This window comes from Siniperca chuatsi, linkage group LG9, assembly GCF_020085105.1.
Source record: "Siniperca chuatsi isolate FFG_IHB_CAS linkage group LG9, ASM2008510v1, whole genome shotgun sequence".
In the NCBI taxonomy this organism is placed as follows: domain Eukaryota; kingdom Metazoa; phylum Chordata; class Actinopteri; order Centrarchiformes; family Sinipercidae; genus Siniperca; species Siniperca chuatsi.
In genome coordinates this window covers 5,420,211-5,436,583 of record NC_058050.1, presented here as the reverse complement: position 1 = coordinate 5,436,583, position 16,373 = coordinate 5,420,211, and the positions used below count along the sequence as shown (strand labels likewise).

Genomic DNA, 16,373 nt, shown 5'->3' with positions numbered 1-16,373 from the left:
AGAATTAGTGAAGCGGGGCTGTCGGACTTGTGAACAAACATGGCATGTTCCAGGTAAAGGGAAGCAATGCGTCATTCATTTTTAAATCACTTTTTGCGAGGGAAGACTTGCTAGCTATGGCTGCTACTTGTAGTTTTTGCTGGGCTTGTTTAAGCTAGCAGAGGCGGCGTTATGTGACCTTTCAACTTGCTGGGCAGAGGTTTTTCATAAGAATGGGGTCATGCTGTGGCCAGACCACAGATGTGGTGGCCGCTGTGATCTAAACCTCAGTCAGGTGTAAGTGCTATCTCCCTTGACCTGCGACATGCCACGTTTGTTGACACCTAACAAATGTGGCGCATTGAGATCCGATGATGATGCAACAGAAAGGAGCTCACGAGAACGCTTATTAATACGAGGTGTAAATACGAAGACCTGTGAATCAGATGTCATTATCCAGATAATGTATCGGATCATGATAATACCAGGTGTAAATGAGGCCTCTAAGGCACAATCAGTCTTAGATCTACATAAGGTAAAAAAAACAACAGATTGGGCCTTTTTTTTAATTTCGTTTTTCAAGGATTTGATATATACTACAATAATTTGTTTGTCACCTACAAATTATGTTGGCAAAATAATTACATTTGCATACATAACCAAAACACTGCTTCTTGGCATGTTTCAGTAGATCCAATAGAAATTCAATCATTTCTGTAATATAACACATCCTCCTTCGCACAATCTGTTTACAGTAGATACACGGTTTGTGATTCCTGCCCAGCGAGTACTTAATGATTTACATATTCTGTCTCTGTCTTTGTGCCTTTCAGCCGACCCTCTCGTGGGAAGCATCGCCACACAGTACCTGACCAACAGAACAGAGCATGACAGAATAGCCAAACAATGGACGAAGAGATACGCCACATAGACTCCCCGCCGCGAACCGTCCCCTCCTTTACCTCCCTCACCCTTCACTGTACCTCTCTCTACCTCTCGCTCTCATCCTTAGTCTGTCAAAGCACACTCACTAAGTGCAACGGTATACCTGCCCTCCTGTCACCCTCCTCCTCCTCCTCTTCCTCCACTCCAACATTTTATCTACCTTTTCTGTGTAAAAAAAATCAAAAAAAAAAAAATCAAACAAGACAAAAAAATGTCCTTTGTTCCTTGTTGACTTGAACGCTTCTTTTTTATACAAAGAGTAGATTGGGATTTTTATTTTCCAATAACTGAATGTTGGAAGTATTGTATTGGAGAAAAAAAAACACAGAATATTATAATTATCATACGCATTGTCCTCCAGCTATACAGTATGTATTCTCATTTTCTTAGTGGCACCTGGAACAAACATGCAGAATATATGCTTTTACTTTGTTTTCCTCGTTTTGTTTTTTTTATTTTTTTTATTATTTTGTATTTGTCATCAATATGTTATCTGCATGGAACAGGAAGGTTTGCGTCATTGGATCTGTCATGCTTTTTAACTTCCTCTGATTTTGTTTGTACTGTATGTATTTTTTCAAAGGCTTTTGAGGCAGACCACAAAAGTATAGGTCTGCCTGTGAAAGAGGCAGGACTTGTATATTTACTGGCTACCCGCCACCTCTGCAATTGCAGAGTGGTTTGTTGTGCACTTGTATTACTGAAGCACCCAATAAAACACACTGTGGTTGGCTTGTGAGAAAATCCTCGGCTCTGTCTGGGTTTTGTTTGACTACAGCCTCTACAAATATTTACACCTATTCAGTGACCTTCCATTCGCTCAGTCCAACTCTCAACTCAGGCCTGCTTTCTTTTACCTCTCACAAACACACCTGATTATAAAACTTTACGGTCGGAAACATCAGCTCAAGTACAATAAAGCTCTTATCAGATATCTGCTTTAGTTGGGTGTGGCTCATTATGATTCCTGCCATATCTTGTAGCTTTATCAAGGAGGTGTGATGTTTTCATCTGCAGGATATCTCAGAAACTCATGAATGGATCCCCGTAAAAGTCTGCAGATAGACCTTTTGGGCCAAGGAAGAAGTGATTGTGTTTTGGCAATGATCCAGGTCTTGGGTGTCTTGTTAGTTGCGCTTGATCACAATTCTGAGGGCATGTTTACTGTATAAAGAAGTCAAATTAGAGAGTAGGAATTAACTAACTGAAGTACTCTTTTTGTACATTTAAATTGGTAATTCTTCTTTTTTTCAGCCAAGTTAGCGGCGTGGCTCTATAGGGAATGCTGATCTGTCGGTCCACCACTTAGTTCCAGACTGAAATATCTCAACAACTATTGGATGGATTGGTACAAAATTTGGTAGACTTTCATGGTACCCAGACTATGAACCCTAATGACTTTTCTTCTAGCGCCACAGTGAGGTTGACATTTGTGGTTTTGAGTGAAATTAAGTACAGACGCTGATGTTCCTCTCATAATTAATTTTAATAATTTTGGTGATCCCTTTCATCGGCACCATCAGGTCAGAATTTCAATTTGTCCAGTACTTTGATTTAAGATAAAACACCTGCATAGCTAATGAAAATCCCATCAGCCACAGCTGTACTTGTTACTTTTACATGTACTAATTAGCAAATGTTAGCATGCTAACACAAAACTAAGATGGTGAACATGGTATAAACATTATGACAGCTTAACATCGCCATGTTAGCATTGTCATTTTGAGCATGTGAGCATGCTGAGGTTAGCTCAAAGCACAGCTGTGCCTAAGTACAGACTCACAAAGCCACAAACATGGCTGTAAACTCTTCATCTTTTTTTAAATATTTACTAACAAGCAACACAAGACATAAACAAACAGAATACAAATAAAGATCAAAGACAAAATCCTCCCTGGGTTACAGGATAATGGCTGCACTACAGTGCCTACAGTATATGCATATACCTCCACAAGTACATATACAGTATACATACTGTACATACAAATGCATATATAGACAATTCAAATACTTAACGAAATTAAACTGTCAGTTTTCCACCACTTCAGACCAAATTTCAACATTTTCTGCCTTCACCCCATCTTTTCTGGCTGCCCCTTGTTCTAAATGAATAACTCCCAACCAAGAAATTAGCCAATGTCTTTGAGATAACATAAAGGCAAACAGCAAGCAGTTATTTTTGCTCTTTTGTTGTAACCAAAATAAATAGTAGTAATATATTCAGAACAGGGTGATACGGACCTGTAGGAGGGTACACAAAACCCAAAGTGATTGTCAACTGAATCAAAATCTTTGAATTTGATTTGGGGGGTGACCTACAGCATACGGCTTGTGAAACTACTGTGGGATAGAGAAATGTAAAATCGTAGTACCTGAATTTGTCATCATCCACCGTTTTATGGTACAGCTTGATTGCATTTGTTCGTCCGCCAAACAGGGCATTTCAAGGGTAAGACTCCCACGTGACCTCTGCACGAAGACCATAGCCTCTTTTTAGGGATGGGATTTTTTGATTGAATGTCTGTATAACACAGCATATGTGATCTTACTGACAGGGTTCAAAAAAACACCCTGCAAATTTGTAGGCAGTGTGTGTATTTGGGTCATAGCCATCTGTGGAAAAAGGACCCCATGGTTGAGTGCATGAAAAATGAAAAGAGTGCCATACTTCTGTAAAAGAAACTCAACTGAATAGAGGCATTAGAGTATGTTTTGTGTTGGTCTATGTAACTAACCTGGTGTGTCACTTTGCAAGAAATTTGTTTTGCAGATGCCCATACAGCACAATGCCAGAGTTGTACATTTAAAGGGATCCAAGCCAGAGCGCTCTATAATTGGTTGGTGGTAAACCACGCATGCCTTTCTCAGCACCACAACATCGTTGACTCCATACCTCTTTTTGAAAGTCAAACACCAGGTGGCTGGTTACAGTGTTATACCACTGCATGAAAGCAGCCTTTTCACTTTCAGTCATAGTGTCATACCCATAATAAAGGTGAGGTGGAGAACTCATTATCTCTGGTGTTGAATTTGTGAGAGAAATATGCTTTTTCCACATAATCAGGGGTTGCAGGGGTCTTTGCTAGAGGTCTGCTTGTATGCTGGATCATTAGCAGGACCCTACTGCCTCTCATGGTTAGGCTAGGTGCAATACCCTGCTTTGTAAAGTAGTCCAACATAATGTAATCCTGAGGCATTGTGTGCAATCAATGAATAGTTGTTGTATTTCTTGCAGTGCAAGAGTTTCACCGGTCTGCACCGGTGGCACACCGCTTTTCACCTTTGAATGTGACAGCACAGACAAAGTTGGATTCATGTCTACCATCAAGGTAACGAAATTGTAAAAAATGCATACTTTGTGTCTGGGTCTTCCTTGGGGATAGGCTGTCTATAACCAGGACTTCTCCACAGTGCCTTCACTTCCTCTTCAAACAGACATGCCCCTTTGGCTGTATGTCTTTATCTTTCTATCTTCTTCTGAGGTATAGCCTACAACGTTTTTCACGGCTACATGGTGCAACCTGTATGTTGGAGAGTGTTGTTTGTGCATCTCATAGCAGTGCTGTGATCGACACGCTTGCAGTCTGTACATTTCACAGATTTCAGTCTGACAGTAGTATACGCACTTGGCATCAGAAAATCCTAACTCCTGGTGTAGTTTTTGCACAAAAGCCCATTTGTTTTTCTGAAGGTGTAGAGATAATAAAATGAGCAAGGCACAATGAGAAACACGAGATTGTCGTCTGTGTTGTCTGGCACATAGATACTAGGTTTTTTCTTCTGTATTACCTGATCATATGGTATAGCACCCAATTGGATACAACCGCCGCTGCTTTTATTCCGGGCTACCGATACCACAAACTCGAATCCGTCACTGTCGTGCTTGTGACGTTGCTTCGAAGAGCTTGGGCTACCTGCTCTACAAACAGGTCTGCATTATACTCATAGTCTGATGTCAGCATTGTTTGGACATCACTGACGAGAGAGGGGCCACCTAAAACATTTAACTGGCTGCCACGTAGTGCAATAGTTTACAGCATTGGTCAGTTTATGCCTTAGCAGCTGTGGGACTTCCTCTATATTATGCAGAGGGATGTCTCTTAAATCAACTGCTTGTCTGACTTCTATAGCATTAAAGCACGGAGTTTCCCCTCCCATGAAAATCTGTAGAAGATTAACAGTCTCTATCCCATCAGTCATCGCTACCCATTCCTGACAAACAGTATCATAAAGACACCGTCGCCCCTCTTGATATAAATTATTATCTTTATCTGATTCATCACCGGGGGGGGGAGCATATTGTTTATTAGGATCCCCATTAGTTGTTGCCTTGGTAACTCTTCCTAGGGTCAAATAAAATACATCAATAATATTTACAATTACATTTCATACAGTAAACAATAAAGTTACAACATTAGCATCAAACAATAAAATATCAAAACCAGACATACACAAAACATTAAAAATCGATAATTAGGCAGAACAACAATAATCTCAGTTCATCTACACATACCGTATTGCAAAAACTCACAAGAAGCCTATTTTACAGGCGTCTTCAAGAATATCTATACAGCTCAATCATATCTGCCATATCTTCTGCGTCAGTGTCCTCATTTATACCGCGTTCACGACTGAAAGATGTCATATCATCTATTAAATAAGTAATCATCTCATTCTGAAGATCGCTTCAGTCCGATAATAATTTCAGTCTTTCAAATTTGGTGGTAATGGACAAAACTGTGCAGCTGGGTCTCGAAGTCTGGCCATGAGAATATCATCCGGTTGAACTGCCCGACCCTCGTCATGCGTGGTGGTTCCTTCAGGCTTATCAGATGTGGACGGGCAGTCTTTGTACAGCTTCTGGCTGCTGTTGTGTTTCCACTCCAGTATCAGAAGTCCAGTTTCTTCAGTCCGAGCAGCGGTCTCACAGCCTTCTGGATGTTGTGCTCTAAAGTGATTTTCATCCCAAGACTTTATTTCTTCTTCTGACCACAACTGTGGGTGTGAATTATGCAAAATTTCATGAGGAATCTGTATATATAGACATGTGACTGACATGTTGGGGAAGGCTTACCTTCTCTAAGTTTGGGCTGTTTTGCAGGAGGTTCACCTTCACAGCTACAACTCGCAAGAGTCCGAGTTTGTTTTTTTTGTTTTGTTTTTTTAAAAACACAGAATCTATATTGATGAGGTTTTTCTGCTAAAAATGTAACTAAAAGGGCACAGAATACTGAGAATTATTCTCTAATCCCGATCAGACCATATGTACAAATAAAAACAAAAGATGTTAATTAGACTTATGGTCATTCTGTCTACTGTGATGCAGCTGTCTACCTTCTACCTTTCTCTAGTTGTGCTCCATCAAACTAATCTACACAACAGACCACTAATGTTTTACATTTCAAAAAGCATCAGTTAACCTTAAGATAACACAGAAAAAGAATAACCATTGGCAAAGTATACATGAACAACCTTATTAAGTAGTTGGGTCATCCAATTCGACTTCCTCAGTTTCTTTTATTTCTCGTTTACCTTTTTATTGTTGTACTTGTGCCGATTACTGTCCTGATTTTATTGAGTTTTTCCTTATTTATATAGCTGTCACAATAACTTTTACAAACAAAATATATTGTTCATATATATAAATGCAGTAACTCACCATTGCTAGCAGATGGTCCTTCACTGTTTCAGGAAATAACAGGCCGCTCTTGCAGTGTAAGCTTTTAGAGGTAGGTTTTTTTTTTTAATCAGAGACATATACTTACATATCTTCTTGTTTAAAACGCCACCCCTTTTATTGACAGATCAACCGTAGTCACACCTTGTAAAAAGACAAATGAAATGCACTCACTAAAACTCTTCATGTTGAACTAGTCTTCCATGTCTGCCACGACTCTGTCCAGGCAACACTGGGCACACCTGTGCTGTCTGGAGTCAACTAGACACAGGTGAACTCAATCTGCCCTGAATCAGTTCTCTTATAACTAGGAGGAGAAGCCATTGCTCTGTTTGCTCCGCCACCAACCAGACCTGTGTCCCCTTATGCTTGTTAAGTGCGTCTAAAAGTGAGTTATTCTTTAATGCGTATCAGTTTGATAATGCCACGTATTTGTTTAGTTCCATTTATGAGTAATTAAAATAACGGTGCAGAAAGTACGTCCTCTACTGGGCCTTTTTGATAATTGTGCTCATGTTGGACGTCCACTTTAAGTCCTGGGAGATTGTGGATCCCAGAAACCTGAAGGTTTCCACAGCAGACACAGTGCTGTTGAGTATGGTGATGGGGGGCACCTCCTGAAGTCCACTGTCATCTTCAATATCCTGTCATCTGCAAACTTGAGGAGTTTAACATATGAGTCTCCTGAGGTGCGGCCATTTGTGTAAAGGGAGAAGAGCAGTGGGGGGAGCACACATCCCTGCGGGGCGCCAGTGCTGATTGTCCGGGTGCTGGATGTGAGTTTCCCCAGCCTCGCCTGCTGCCTCCGGTCTGTCAGGAAGGATGTGATCCACTGACAGACAGGTGGGGGCTGGCTCAGTGAGCTGAGTGGGTTTGGAGAAGAGGACTTCTGGGATGCTGGTGTTGAACGCCAAGCTGAAGTCCACAAACAGGATCCTTGCGTATGTCCCTGGGGAGTCGAGGTGTTGCAGGATGTAGTGCAGTCCCATGCTCACTGCATCATCCACTGACCTGTTTGCGGTAGTCAAACTGTGGGGGGTCCAGCAGGGGGTCTGTGATGTCCTTCAAGTGGCTCAACACCAGTTTTTCGAAGGATTTCTTGACCACAGACGTCAGGGCGACGGGCCTGTAGTCACTTAGATTTTTTGATAGAGGGTTTCTTGATTGTGGAGCACTTGAAGCAGGAGGGGACTTCCCACAGCTCCAGCGATCTGTTGAAGATCTGCGTGACGATGGGGGCCAGCTGGGCAGCACAGGCTTCAGGCAGGAGGGTGACACGCTGTCTAGACCTGGTTGCCTTCCTGATCTTCTGTCTCTGAAAGAGCTGACACACATCCTCCTGAGTGCAGGTGGGGGGTCAGTGGAGGGGGTGGCAGGGGTGCAGATTGTTGTTTGATTAGGTTAATGTGTTGCAGTGATAAAACATGTCTGAATTAATTAGCATTTGCTGGATCTTAAAAGTATATCATGTAGTTCTACCCTGACTCCTTAAAATATGTGCAAAATAACATTGGAGCATAGCTAGTAATTTAATCCCACTGTGAATCATGCATCTTGGGGTTGAATATTTCACTCTGAACGCATTAGCTTCAGTGAAGTGTGGAAGCAGACAGATGAAGTGTGAAAAGGTTTCTTTCATTAAATTGAAAGAACCTGAATGGGAAATGTATAAAACAAGACTAACCTTTTAAACTCAGTCAGCATCCACCAGCAGGAAACAGTACATAATGTACTTCACGGCTCATTTAACTGTGAGGCACTATCCCACCTTACAAATTTCTCAATATGTTATTTATTAGTAATTGCACCAAGATGCAAATAAGGTTTTGAAATGTTAGTTGCGCATGATGGATAAAGAGAGGGCAGATAATTGATGCCCTTCATTGCAAAAATACAAACTATCCATCATTATCCCCTTGAAACTGTGAAAATGCGCTCTTAGGCTGCTGCATGCAATGAATATTTTCAACTCACTGGCCATGTAATAATACCTTGTTAGTCATGAGTAATTCTAGATGTGGTCAACTTAAGTGGTTTTTCAGTTTCTGTGGCCAGTGATGCAGCAGTGTAGTCATTGCTGAAGTTCTATTAGATTAACCCCCTGAATATAGTCACAACACATCACACTTTCCAGACTTATTTTTTAAATGTATCTTATTTAAATTATGAACATTAACTGGCATTGCATTTGTGGCCACATTTTTAATTCTCATCTCATACATTTTGGGATATGGTTGTCTGTCAAATGCAGAGCTACTGTCAGTAAAATCTACGAGTTTATTTACTATACTTTGGCTGTTATTTGGAATTTCATCGGGTTAAATCCTCAGATGAGATATTGAAGTCAATGTCACGTAACGCAAAGTTCACAAGTTCGACCTCCTGTTGCAACCGCATGCGTCATCGCAGCAAGAATCCCAAACGTGACGTTAAGTGAGTCAAATTAAATGCACATAGGTGAGTTAATGTGTATAAAAGTCATTTGATGTAGGCTGTGCTGTTACCAGAGTAGGACCGGGGCCGTACAGCCCACTGCAGCCGCGGTAGGCTACTTCCGTTCCGCAGAGGGCGACAGGCACCAGCCAGCCAACACTGTGGCGGAGGTCCAGACACAATAGACTGGGTAAGTTTTATTAGCGAGCAAAATAGATGATTTAAGGCCGATATTTTACCGGGAGGTCAAAGTATACGAATCGGACTGCTGCCTGTGTGTGTTTTCAGGCGGAGTCGAAGGTCAGTTTGTCGGTCCACTGAAAAGACAAGCAAACAAACACGGTCGTGGTTAGTTGGTCGCACGGAAAAGGGGCTCCGGCTATGTGCTGGAACGGAGTTGTTCCTGGCTGCTGTCTGACGCGTTTAATGTTTCGTTGTCACCTTTATCCGTGAAGTACATGTATGTACGCTAGGTTTTTAATACACACGGCCACGACGTTGTGTGTAATAACCAAGACAACCGACGTCTAAATGTATGTTACGGTTACCCGGTTGTCAGTTCACTTGTAAAGGATGCTTTACGTTAGCAAGCAGATTTACCCCACGCCGTTCCGAGAAGTAGTCGCATCCCCGAAGTCGTTGGGCCTGAGTATTCATTGCCAGTTGGAGTTTGGGGGCGGGGGGGCAACCGTTTGCAGGTAGCACTAGATTTGTGTAGGGGGTCACCACCACCACCACCACGATAAACTAAGCATCTACAATTATACATTTATTAGAATCTAATGACTATAGCAGTCTTAGCTTGAGTTTACGGTTGTTAAATGGTTAACTTCAATGCGTGCGGGTGTGAACTGTGCGCTTAGCTAGCTCGTCGGCTAACGGCAGTTGGTTCACCGTCACGGAAACGTTAGCTAACGTTAAATATGTGTGGAAATTAAAGCGCACGAGCTAACAGCTTTGTTTGCGACCCCTCCCCTCCCATACACACGTTGGAGCGACCAGTTAAACAGATGATTATAATATCCCAGTTAACCTGACTAATATATAGTGACTTTAAATATACATCTAATATAATGTTGACGTGTTTCTCAGTGCATTGCTGATATCAAGTATTGGATGGCCAAAAACTTTTCTTTTAGTAGGTCTCAGATTCACTCTTTATCTCCCCTGTCGGTTCAACCTTGTGAGCATGCCACAAGACTTTGGGTGTGATTTTTAGATGCTGATCTTAACTTCCAGAAGCGCATATCTAATATCTTAAGACTGCTTTTTTAAATCATCTTTAGAAATATCTAAAGAAAGAAATATCTATATCTAAAGTTAGACGCTTCCTGTCACAGTCAGATTATTTCCAGTGGACTCGATTGTTGTAATGCACCTTTTATGCTGCAGCCAGAGTTTTAACTAAAACCAAAAGGTTTGAACACATCGCTCCTATTTTATCTTCAATTCACTGGCTCCCAGTAAAACAAAGAGTTGATTTTAAAAATACTTCTTATTGTTTTTAAAGCTATGAATGGCTTCCTATGTCATTGACATGCTCACTAAATACACACCGGTCAAATCCCTTAGATCATCAAGTAAAGGTCTCCTCACTATACCTAGAATCACTGAGAACACCTGTTACACCATTTTATCTTGTTTCCATCTTATGTTTCCATGTATGTAATACCTCCTTATGCTGTTGTATGTTTTTGTCATGCATGATTTTAGTCTATTTCTCTTGCTTGCTTTTATTTTGAAGCACATTGCGTCTGCGCCTGTCGTATGAAATGTGCTATATAAATAAACTTCTCGTGTCCTTAGTAATTATCTTCATTAAAATATTTAGGTCAAACAAACAGGTTTCTGAGTCTCTTGTCACAAGAATAGGGTAGTTTAAATACCCAAGCACAAATAAGTTGGTCAATACTCTCCTGCTACTGTGGCAGGTAACCAGCAGTTGCTTATGAAATGTGCAAATGAAAACATGCAAATGACTGTGCAGGAATGTTTATAAATAGTGAAAGTGGCTTGTGAATTGTGAAACCTATCAGCTATGGTGGCTACTCAGAGGGTAAATTATCATCTGCTTTGGCTGGAAATCATTGTGAAACTGCTCCACCTTTTGCAGCTGTGGTGTTACTTATCTTATTTTTTGTTGTCTTGCTTTCTGCCTCAGGTCCCGGCTCTTCTCCAATCCAAACCGGTATGTCGGATGAGGATTCCCGTGCCAGCACCAGCTCTTCCTCATCGCCGCCTTCCTCCAGCCAAACCAGACAGAGAGACACGCTTTGCAAAAAGAAACGGGAGAGCAAAGCCAGCATGAGCAAGACCTCCAAGCTGCTTTCTACCAGCGCCAAAAGGTAAAAATAAAACCCCAGATAGAACAGTGATTAAGTTATTATTGTCCAACGTAGCTCAGGATATATCTCAGTCAGTCAGTCAGTTGTTTCTCCCAATATTTAGCTTTAATCTGATTTATTTCTGGAAGTGATTTGGGATATGACAGAAGACCACTTACTACTATGGTTGCATTTAGCTGATTTCTTGCATGGGTAGATTGACAAAAGTAGGCAAATGTGACACCGCATTGCGATACTTCCAGTGCAGCTACAATGAAGTCGGATAGCAGAAAAAATTCAGAGGCATCAACGGTAAATTTCAAAAGAATAAGCAGTGTTTTCTAGTACTTTCACCTTGCATCATCGTTCAGCAGGCACATAAAGAAATCCATCATAGAAAAGGAACCCATGCTAATTTATCCTGGCTTCAACAGACCATAACGTACACAGTCACAATATATTTTGTATTTGTAGTGATCAGCTCAAAGCTTCCCTTTTCTCCTCTGAAAACAAAAAAAACCAAACCTTTCACTCTTTTGGTGTTATTATAGCTGACTTTCACAATCATTGTTGCTGCTCCGTTTACACAAGAAACAAATATAAGAAATTACATTACTCACAAACTAATCAGATAAATACGGTTGGTTGAGTAATCCAAAATGTAAATCACATTTCATAATGATGCAATAAAGATCAGGGATGGATATGAAGTTTCATTTTATTTTTCTCATGGTTGAAGGACATCGTACAGCAGGGCGATTAAATTACAGATTCAATTGGGCCAGATTTTAAAACCAGGAAATGTAGATGGGCCAGACATTTTCAGCAGCCTACTTTAATGTTTGGAGAAGGCGGTAAAATAAACAAATACTCGCCAGCCCAGGCAGCGTTAAACTGATGGTTTTCATTGTCAAATTTACATTTCAGGGTTGACATATTGTGACTGTCAATAGCCAGATGTTTTGTCGGAACTCACATGAGAAAACTTTGATTTGTGAAAGACATGATTGGCGGTGTCGCTACATCCGTATGCTGGGCCACTCGGAGGTTGCCTCTGGGCCGGATGTGGCCCGCGAGCCGCCAATTGAATTGGCCTGTCTTACAGCATCTTTTGTAATGAGCAGTGACTGATTTTTGATTCCTCTTGTGTGCAGGATTCAGAAAGAGCTGGCTGATATCACACTGGACCCTCCGCCAAACTGCAGGTGGGTTTCCTTCTTTGCTTAAAGTCTGTTAGTTGTCTGTCCAGTGACGTGACATTAGGAATACACTGATCCCACTATTTCTCCCCTGATACCAATTGTAGTAATACCTAAACTCAGACACTAAGTACTCCACTTCCACTACTCTATTCTTACTGACTGGGATCATTCTTCAGTGTGTAAGGCAACATGAGGCTGTACTACACATTATTTCTGAACTGTATGTGGAAACGTTTGTACAATATATCAGGCGATGCATCACTTGTACTCGTATAATGGCGAGTGTATAAAGACTGCACTATTTCCTTTTAATTCAGTCAGAACTGGTGAACTAAATGGGTCTGATGGAACTGATATCATCAGTTGTTTGAAAATCCAATCAGGTTGGCCGAAAATTGTTGTTTTTTGACATTAACGGTGAACACAAACATCTTTGATAATCTGTTAAATTTTATCATTAAAGATTCTTTTCAGACAAGTTTTAAGACATATAAAAATACTCTGCTTTGAATGATAATTTGTGTCTGATATGGTTTTTCCACAAAAAAGTTAAATTACCTCGTTTAAATTCCTTAAGATTACATGTACTCCTTCTCCCTCACTGAAAAATCAAGAATCTACGAATATGCAAATGTATTTGAATATACAATATTTTCAGTTGAAGTTTCTGAATAAAACCTTTCTCACTCGTAGTTTGTGTAAGATGAGGGATGGATCAAAAACCAAAAGTAGAAATTTCAAAGGAAGGATTCATTCATTCACCAGCAACTATTTTGACAATCAGATCATCGTTCTAGTCATGTTTCAAGCTAAAATGCTAAACATTTGCTGGTTCCAGCTTCTCAAATGAGATGATTTGCTGCTTTTCTTTGTCTTATATGTTAACAAACTGACTATTTGGAGGTTTTGGACCGTTGGTCAGGTAACACAAGCGATTTGAATATGTCACTTTGGCATTTTTCATTATTGGCTGACGTTTTTTAGACAGAATTGATTAATTGGCAAAATAATCGGCAGATTAATTGATAATAAAAATAATAGTTGCAGCCCTAAATTTATATGGTCATGGTATTTTAGCATGAGGACTTCGATATGAATGACCCTTCTGCAGCGGGTTTTACTGTAATGTTGTGATTTGAAAGACTATCCTTAAAACTGGATGGTCAGGGTTCAAGCTCCCATCGCAGTAGGTGCGGTGTCCTGAGGCAAATCACTGAAGCCCTCCCTGCTGCAGGCTGCTGTTCTGCAGCTGAGCCTGACCTCTGACCTCCCTATGAAAGGAGAAAAGAAAAACACAGGAATCTCAACCATCGGGGCTCAGTAGATCAAACAAGCTACCTCGGGCCACAGACCATCCCAAAAATGAACACAGTCTTTGCAGATGACTGGAAGAAAACTGTTTGGTTCACAGTCATTAAACCATGCTGTTTTTTACTTTGAATTTTTGTTGTTACTGCTGCCACTTTTCTCTTAAGACTTTTTCTTATTTATAAAACAGCAGCTTCTCAGGCTGATTCAGGGTGGGGAAAAATCTTTTCTCTGTACCTGCCACCTTACAGGCAACCAGCCTTCATTTGAAAGTCGGTCTGTTTATAAAAATCAAGCTGTTGGTTTACTGCAGGGAAGCACATGGCATGTACAAATGTTTTACTTTACCACATAGCACAAACAGCTTGAAATGTGTGTTTTAAGTAGTGGTATCATTTCAGTCATGGGATATTGGATAATTGCAGCGATTTGAGAGAAAGCTGTTTTTTATTAGACAGCAGTTACTTAAAAGCATGTTTTTAGATTTTTTTTCTGTTGGCTGTCATTCAACATTTTCATTACTTTGAAGTAGCTAATAGCTCACTATTTATAACAGTTATATTTATTGATAACTTGCACCTACAACATGTGTGTCCAGTTCTTGCAAGATAGTAAACTGAAACAGTAAAATTCATCACAATGCTTAGTAAATTACTCACTTAAATCCTGAGAAATTTCGATGAAGCATTGAGTGATTTGTGTCTCTGACTATACTACAGCGTGATTATGTTCTTGGTTAAATTATCTTAAATTGTGGATTAAGGATGGATGACTGCAGCTGAAAGTTCTGACACTGGAGGACAAATGCAATAGCAGGTTTCAGCAACAGGCTTGTGCCATTTAGGCAAATTCATAATGGACTACCTAATTACAACAATGAAGTGTGACAGCTTAAAATACAACCTGCCCCAGCACATGATGGATTAAAAGGCATGTTTAATTGAGTACCTCATATTGTATAATGTATTTTGTAATTACTTAAATGTTCAAAATATGAAAATACACTCACGCTTAACTTGTTATTGAAGGGGAAGTTAGCACGTCTGCATGTTAGTGATATAAATGAAACTGACGTCCTGAGTTCTACTTTTCTTTCTGGTTTTGTATCATGTAGTTATAACTTGTTTGTTGTACAGATTTAAATCAACAGGGAAAGTAATTGAGTCCCAACAACACTGTTGGTACTGCTAAAGTATGGTGCTGATTATTTATTGGTTTATTTATTTGGTCTATAAAATTTGGGCTGCAACTAACAATTATTTTTATCGATTAATCTGCCAATTATTTTCTCAATTACTTGATTAGAAAATAGGCCCAGAGCCCCAAGTGACATCCTCAAATTTCTTGTTTTGTCTGACCAGCGGTCCAAAACCCAAAGTTATTCACTCATCTCTGAGAGCTTGTTGTGCTTTGCGTGAGGTTTTTGTGTGAAGTTGTATTTAACTCTGGAAAACTCTTGAAGTTCAAGCTGTGTGACTAACGTCTCCATCTTGAAAACATTTCATAGAGCAGACATGACTGCTGCCCAGCTGCGTTGAAACTATGCACCACACTGCTTTGACTTGGGGAAAAGGGTTGTTTGTGCTAGTTTTCGTAACTATCTGATGTAGCTCAAACAACATGTATCTTATGATATCGAAACTAATTGATCTTGTAACAGATTCTTGCATCCCTTAATGGCTTGTCATGAATGCAGATGAGAGTAAAATGGTGTTTTGAGGCTGCGTTGGGCGTGTTTGAAGGAATGTGTTCGTATCATTAAAATCAAAGCTTTTAATGTGGTGGAAGTTTTCATCTGTCATGTCTTTTAACACCCAGTTAATTAGCCCAAACTGCGCTCTCTGGATCAATTTTCTATTTTGTAGCTGGTACTGAAACTCTGCCAAACGTCCGTGTTAAGGTTGATCAAAAAAGCACAGCAGAGCGCAACATCTGTCCTGCCGGCGCCCGAAGACATTTGGATCAATATTATTATGTCTTGTACTCATGACCCCAAGGGGTTCAAGACCACATGTTCTGCATGTAAGAGGGATAAAGGCTGGTCTGCTTTGAGGACAAATCAATACAGATTACAGATCATGATGCATAGACACATCACTGGGGATTTGCTTTGAACTGAGGCATCTTCTGAATGATGCACAAGGGAAAAGGAACTTTGTTCTCTCCGCATTTAAAGGGAAAATACACAGGTTTCATGATCTGCAAAAGTCACTTTGCAGAAATGAATTAGTGTTTCTGCATTTTATATCCAAATTGTAATATTTATGGCCACAGGAAATGTGACGCATTAAATTTGCTTTCATCCATCAAAGGCAGTGCAGTTACAAGATGCATGATGCTTTTCCCTTGATCCTTAGCGCTTCAGAAAAAATTGTAAATGATTCATACAGCATCTACTCCTGCTGAATGAATGTTACTTTTGGTGGAATTTCCCACAAGTCGAATGACACAAGTCGAGCACGTCTTGAATGGAAGGCGGCATTTATAGTCAGTTTTAGTTCAGCT

At 40.3% G+C, this 16,373-nt stretch overlaps 1 protein-coding gene and 1 long non-coding RNA gene across 6 annotated transcripts in view; one reads left to right on the top strand and one right to left on the bottom strand.

Annotated features, from left to right (window-relative positions):
• Positions 1–16,373, top strand: part of ube2e2 (ubiquitin-conjugating enzyme E2E 2) — a 44,158-nt gene that overhangs the window by 22,335 nt on the left and 5,450 nt on the right. Inside the window, exons 1-3 of one of the 5 annotated variants that reach the window (XM_044209244.1) lie at positions 6,853–6,989; positions 11,196–11,379; positions 12,513–12,563. The exons of 1 other annotated variant lie outside the window; for it this stretch is intronic. In XM_044209244.1, coding sequence (XP_044065179.1) covers positions 11,225–11,379; positions 12,513–12,563 — 206 coding nt within the window. In that variant the 5' untranslated portion in view covers positions 6,853–6,989; positions 11,196–11,224. Of the gene's footprint in view, positions 1–812; positions 1,669–6,852; positions 6,990–9,102; positions 9,225–11,195; positions 11,380–12,512; positions 12,564–16,373 lie in introns of those variants that run through there. 3 more of the 5 variants (XM_044209243.1, XM_044209240.1, XM_044209241.1) reach the window with 3 other exon arrangements.
• Positions 2,688–6,703, bottom strand: LOC122882157. The gene is made up of 3 exons (XR_006379298.1): positions 6,584–6,703; positions 5,999–6,136; positions 2,688–5,919 (listed from the first exon to the last, which is right to left on the bottom strand). It is a non-coding gene; the product is annotated as an uncharacterized LOC122882157 (long non-coding RNA).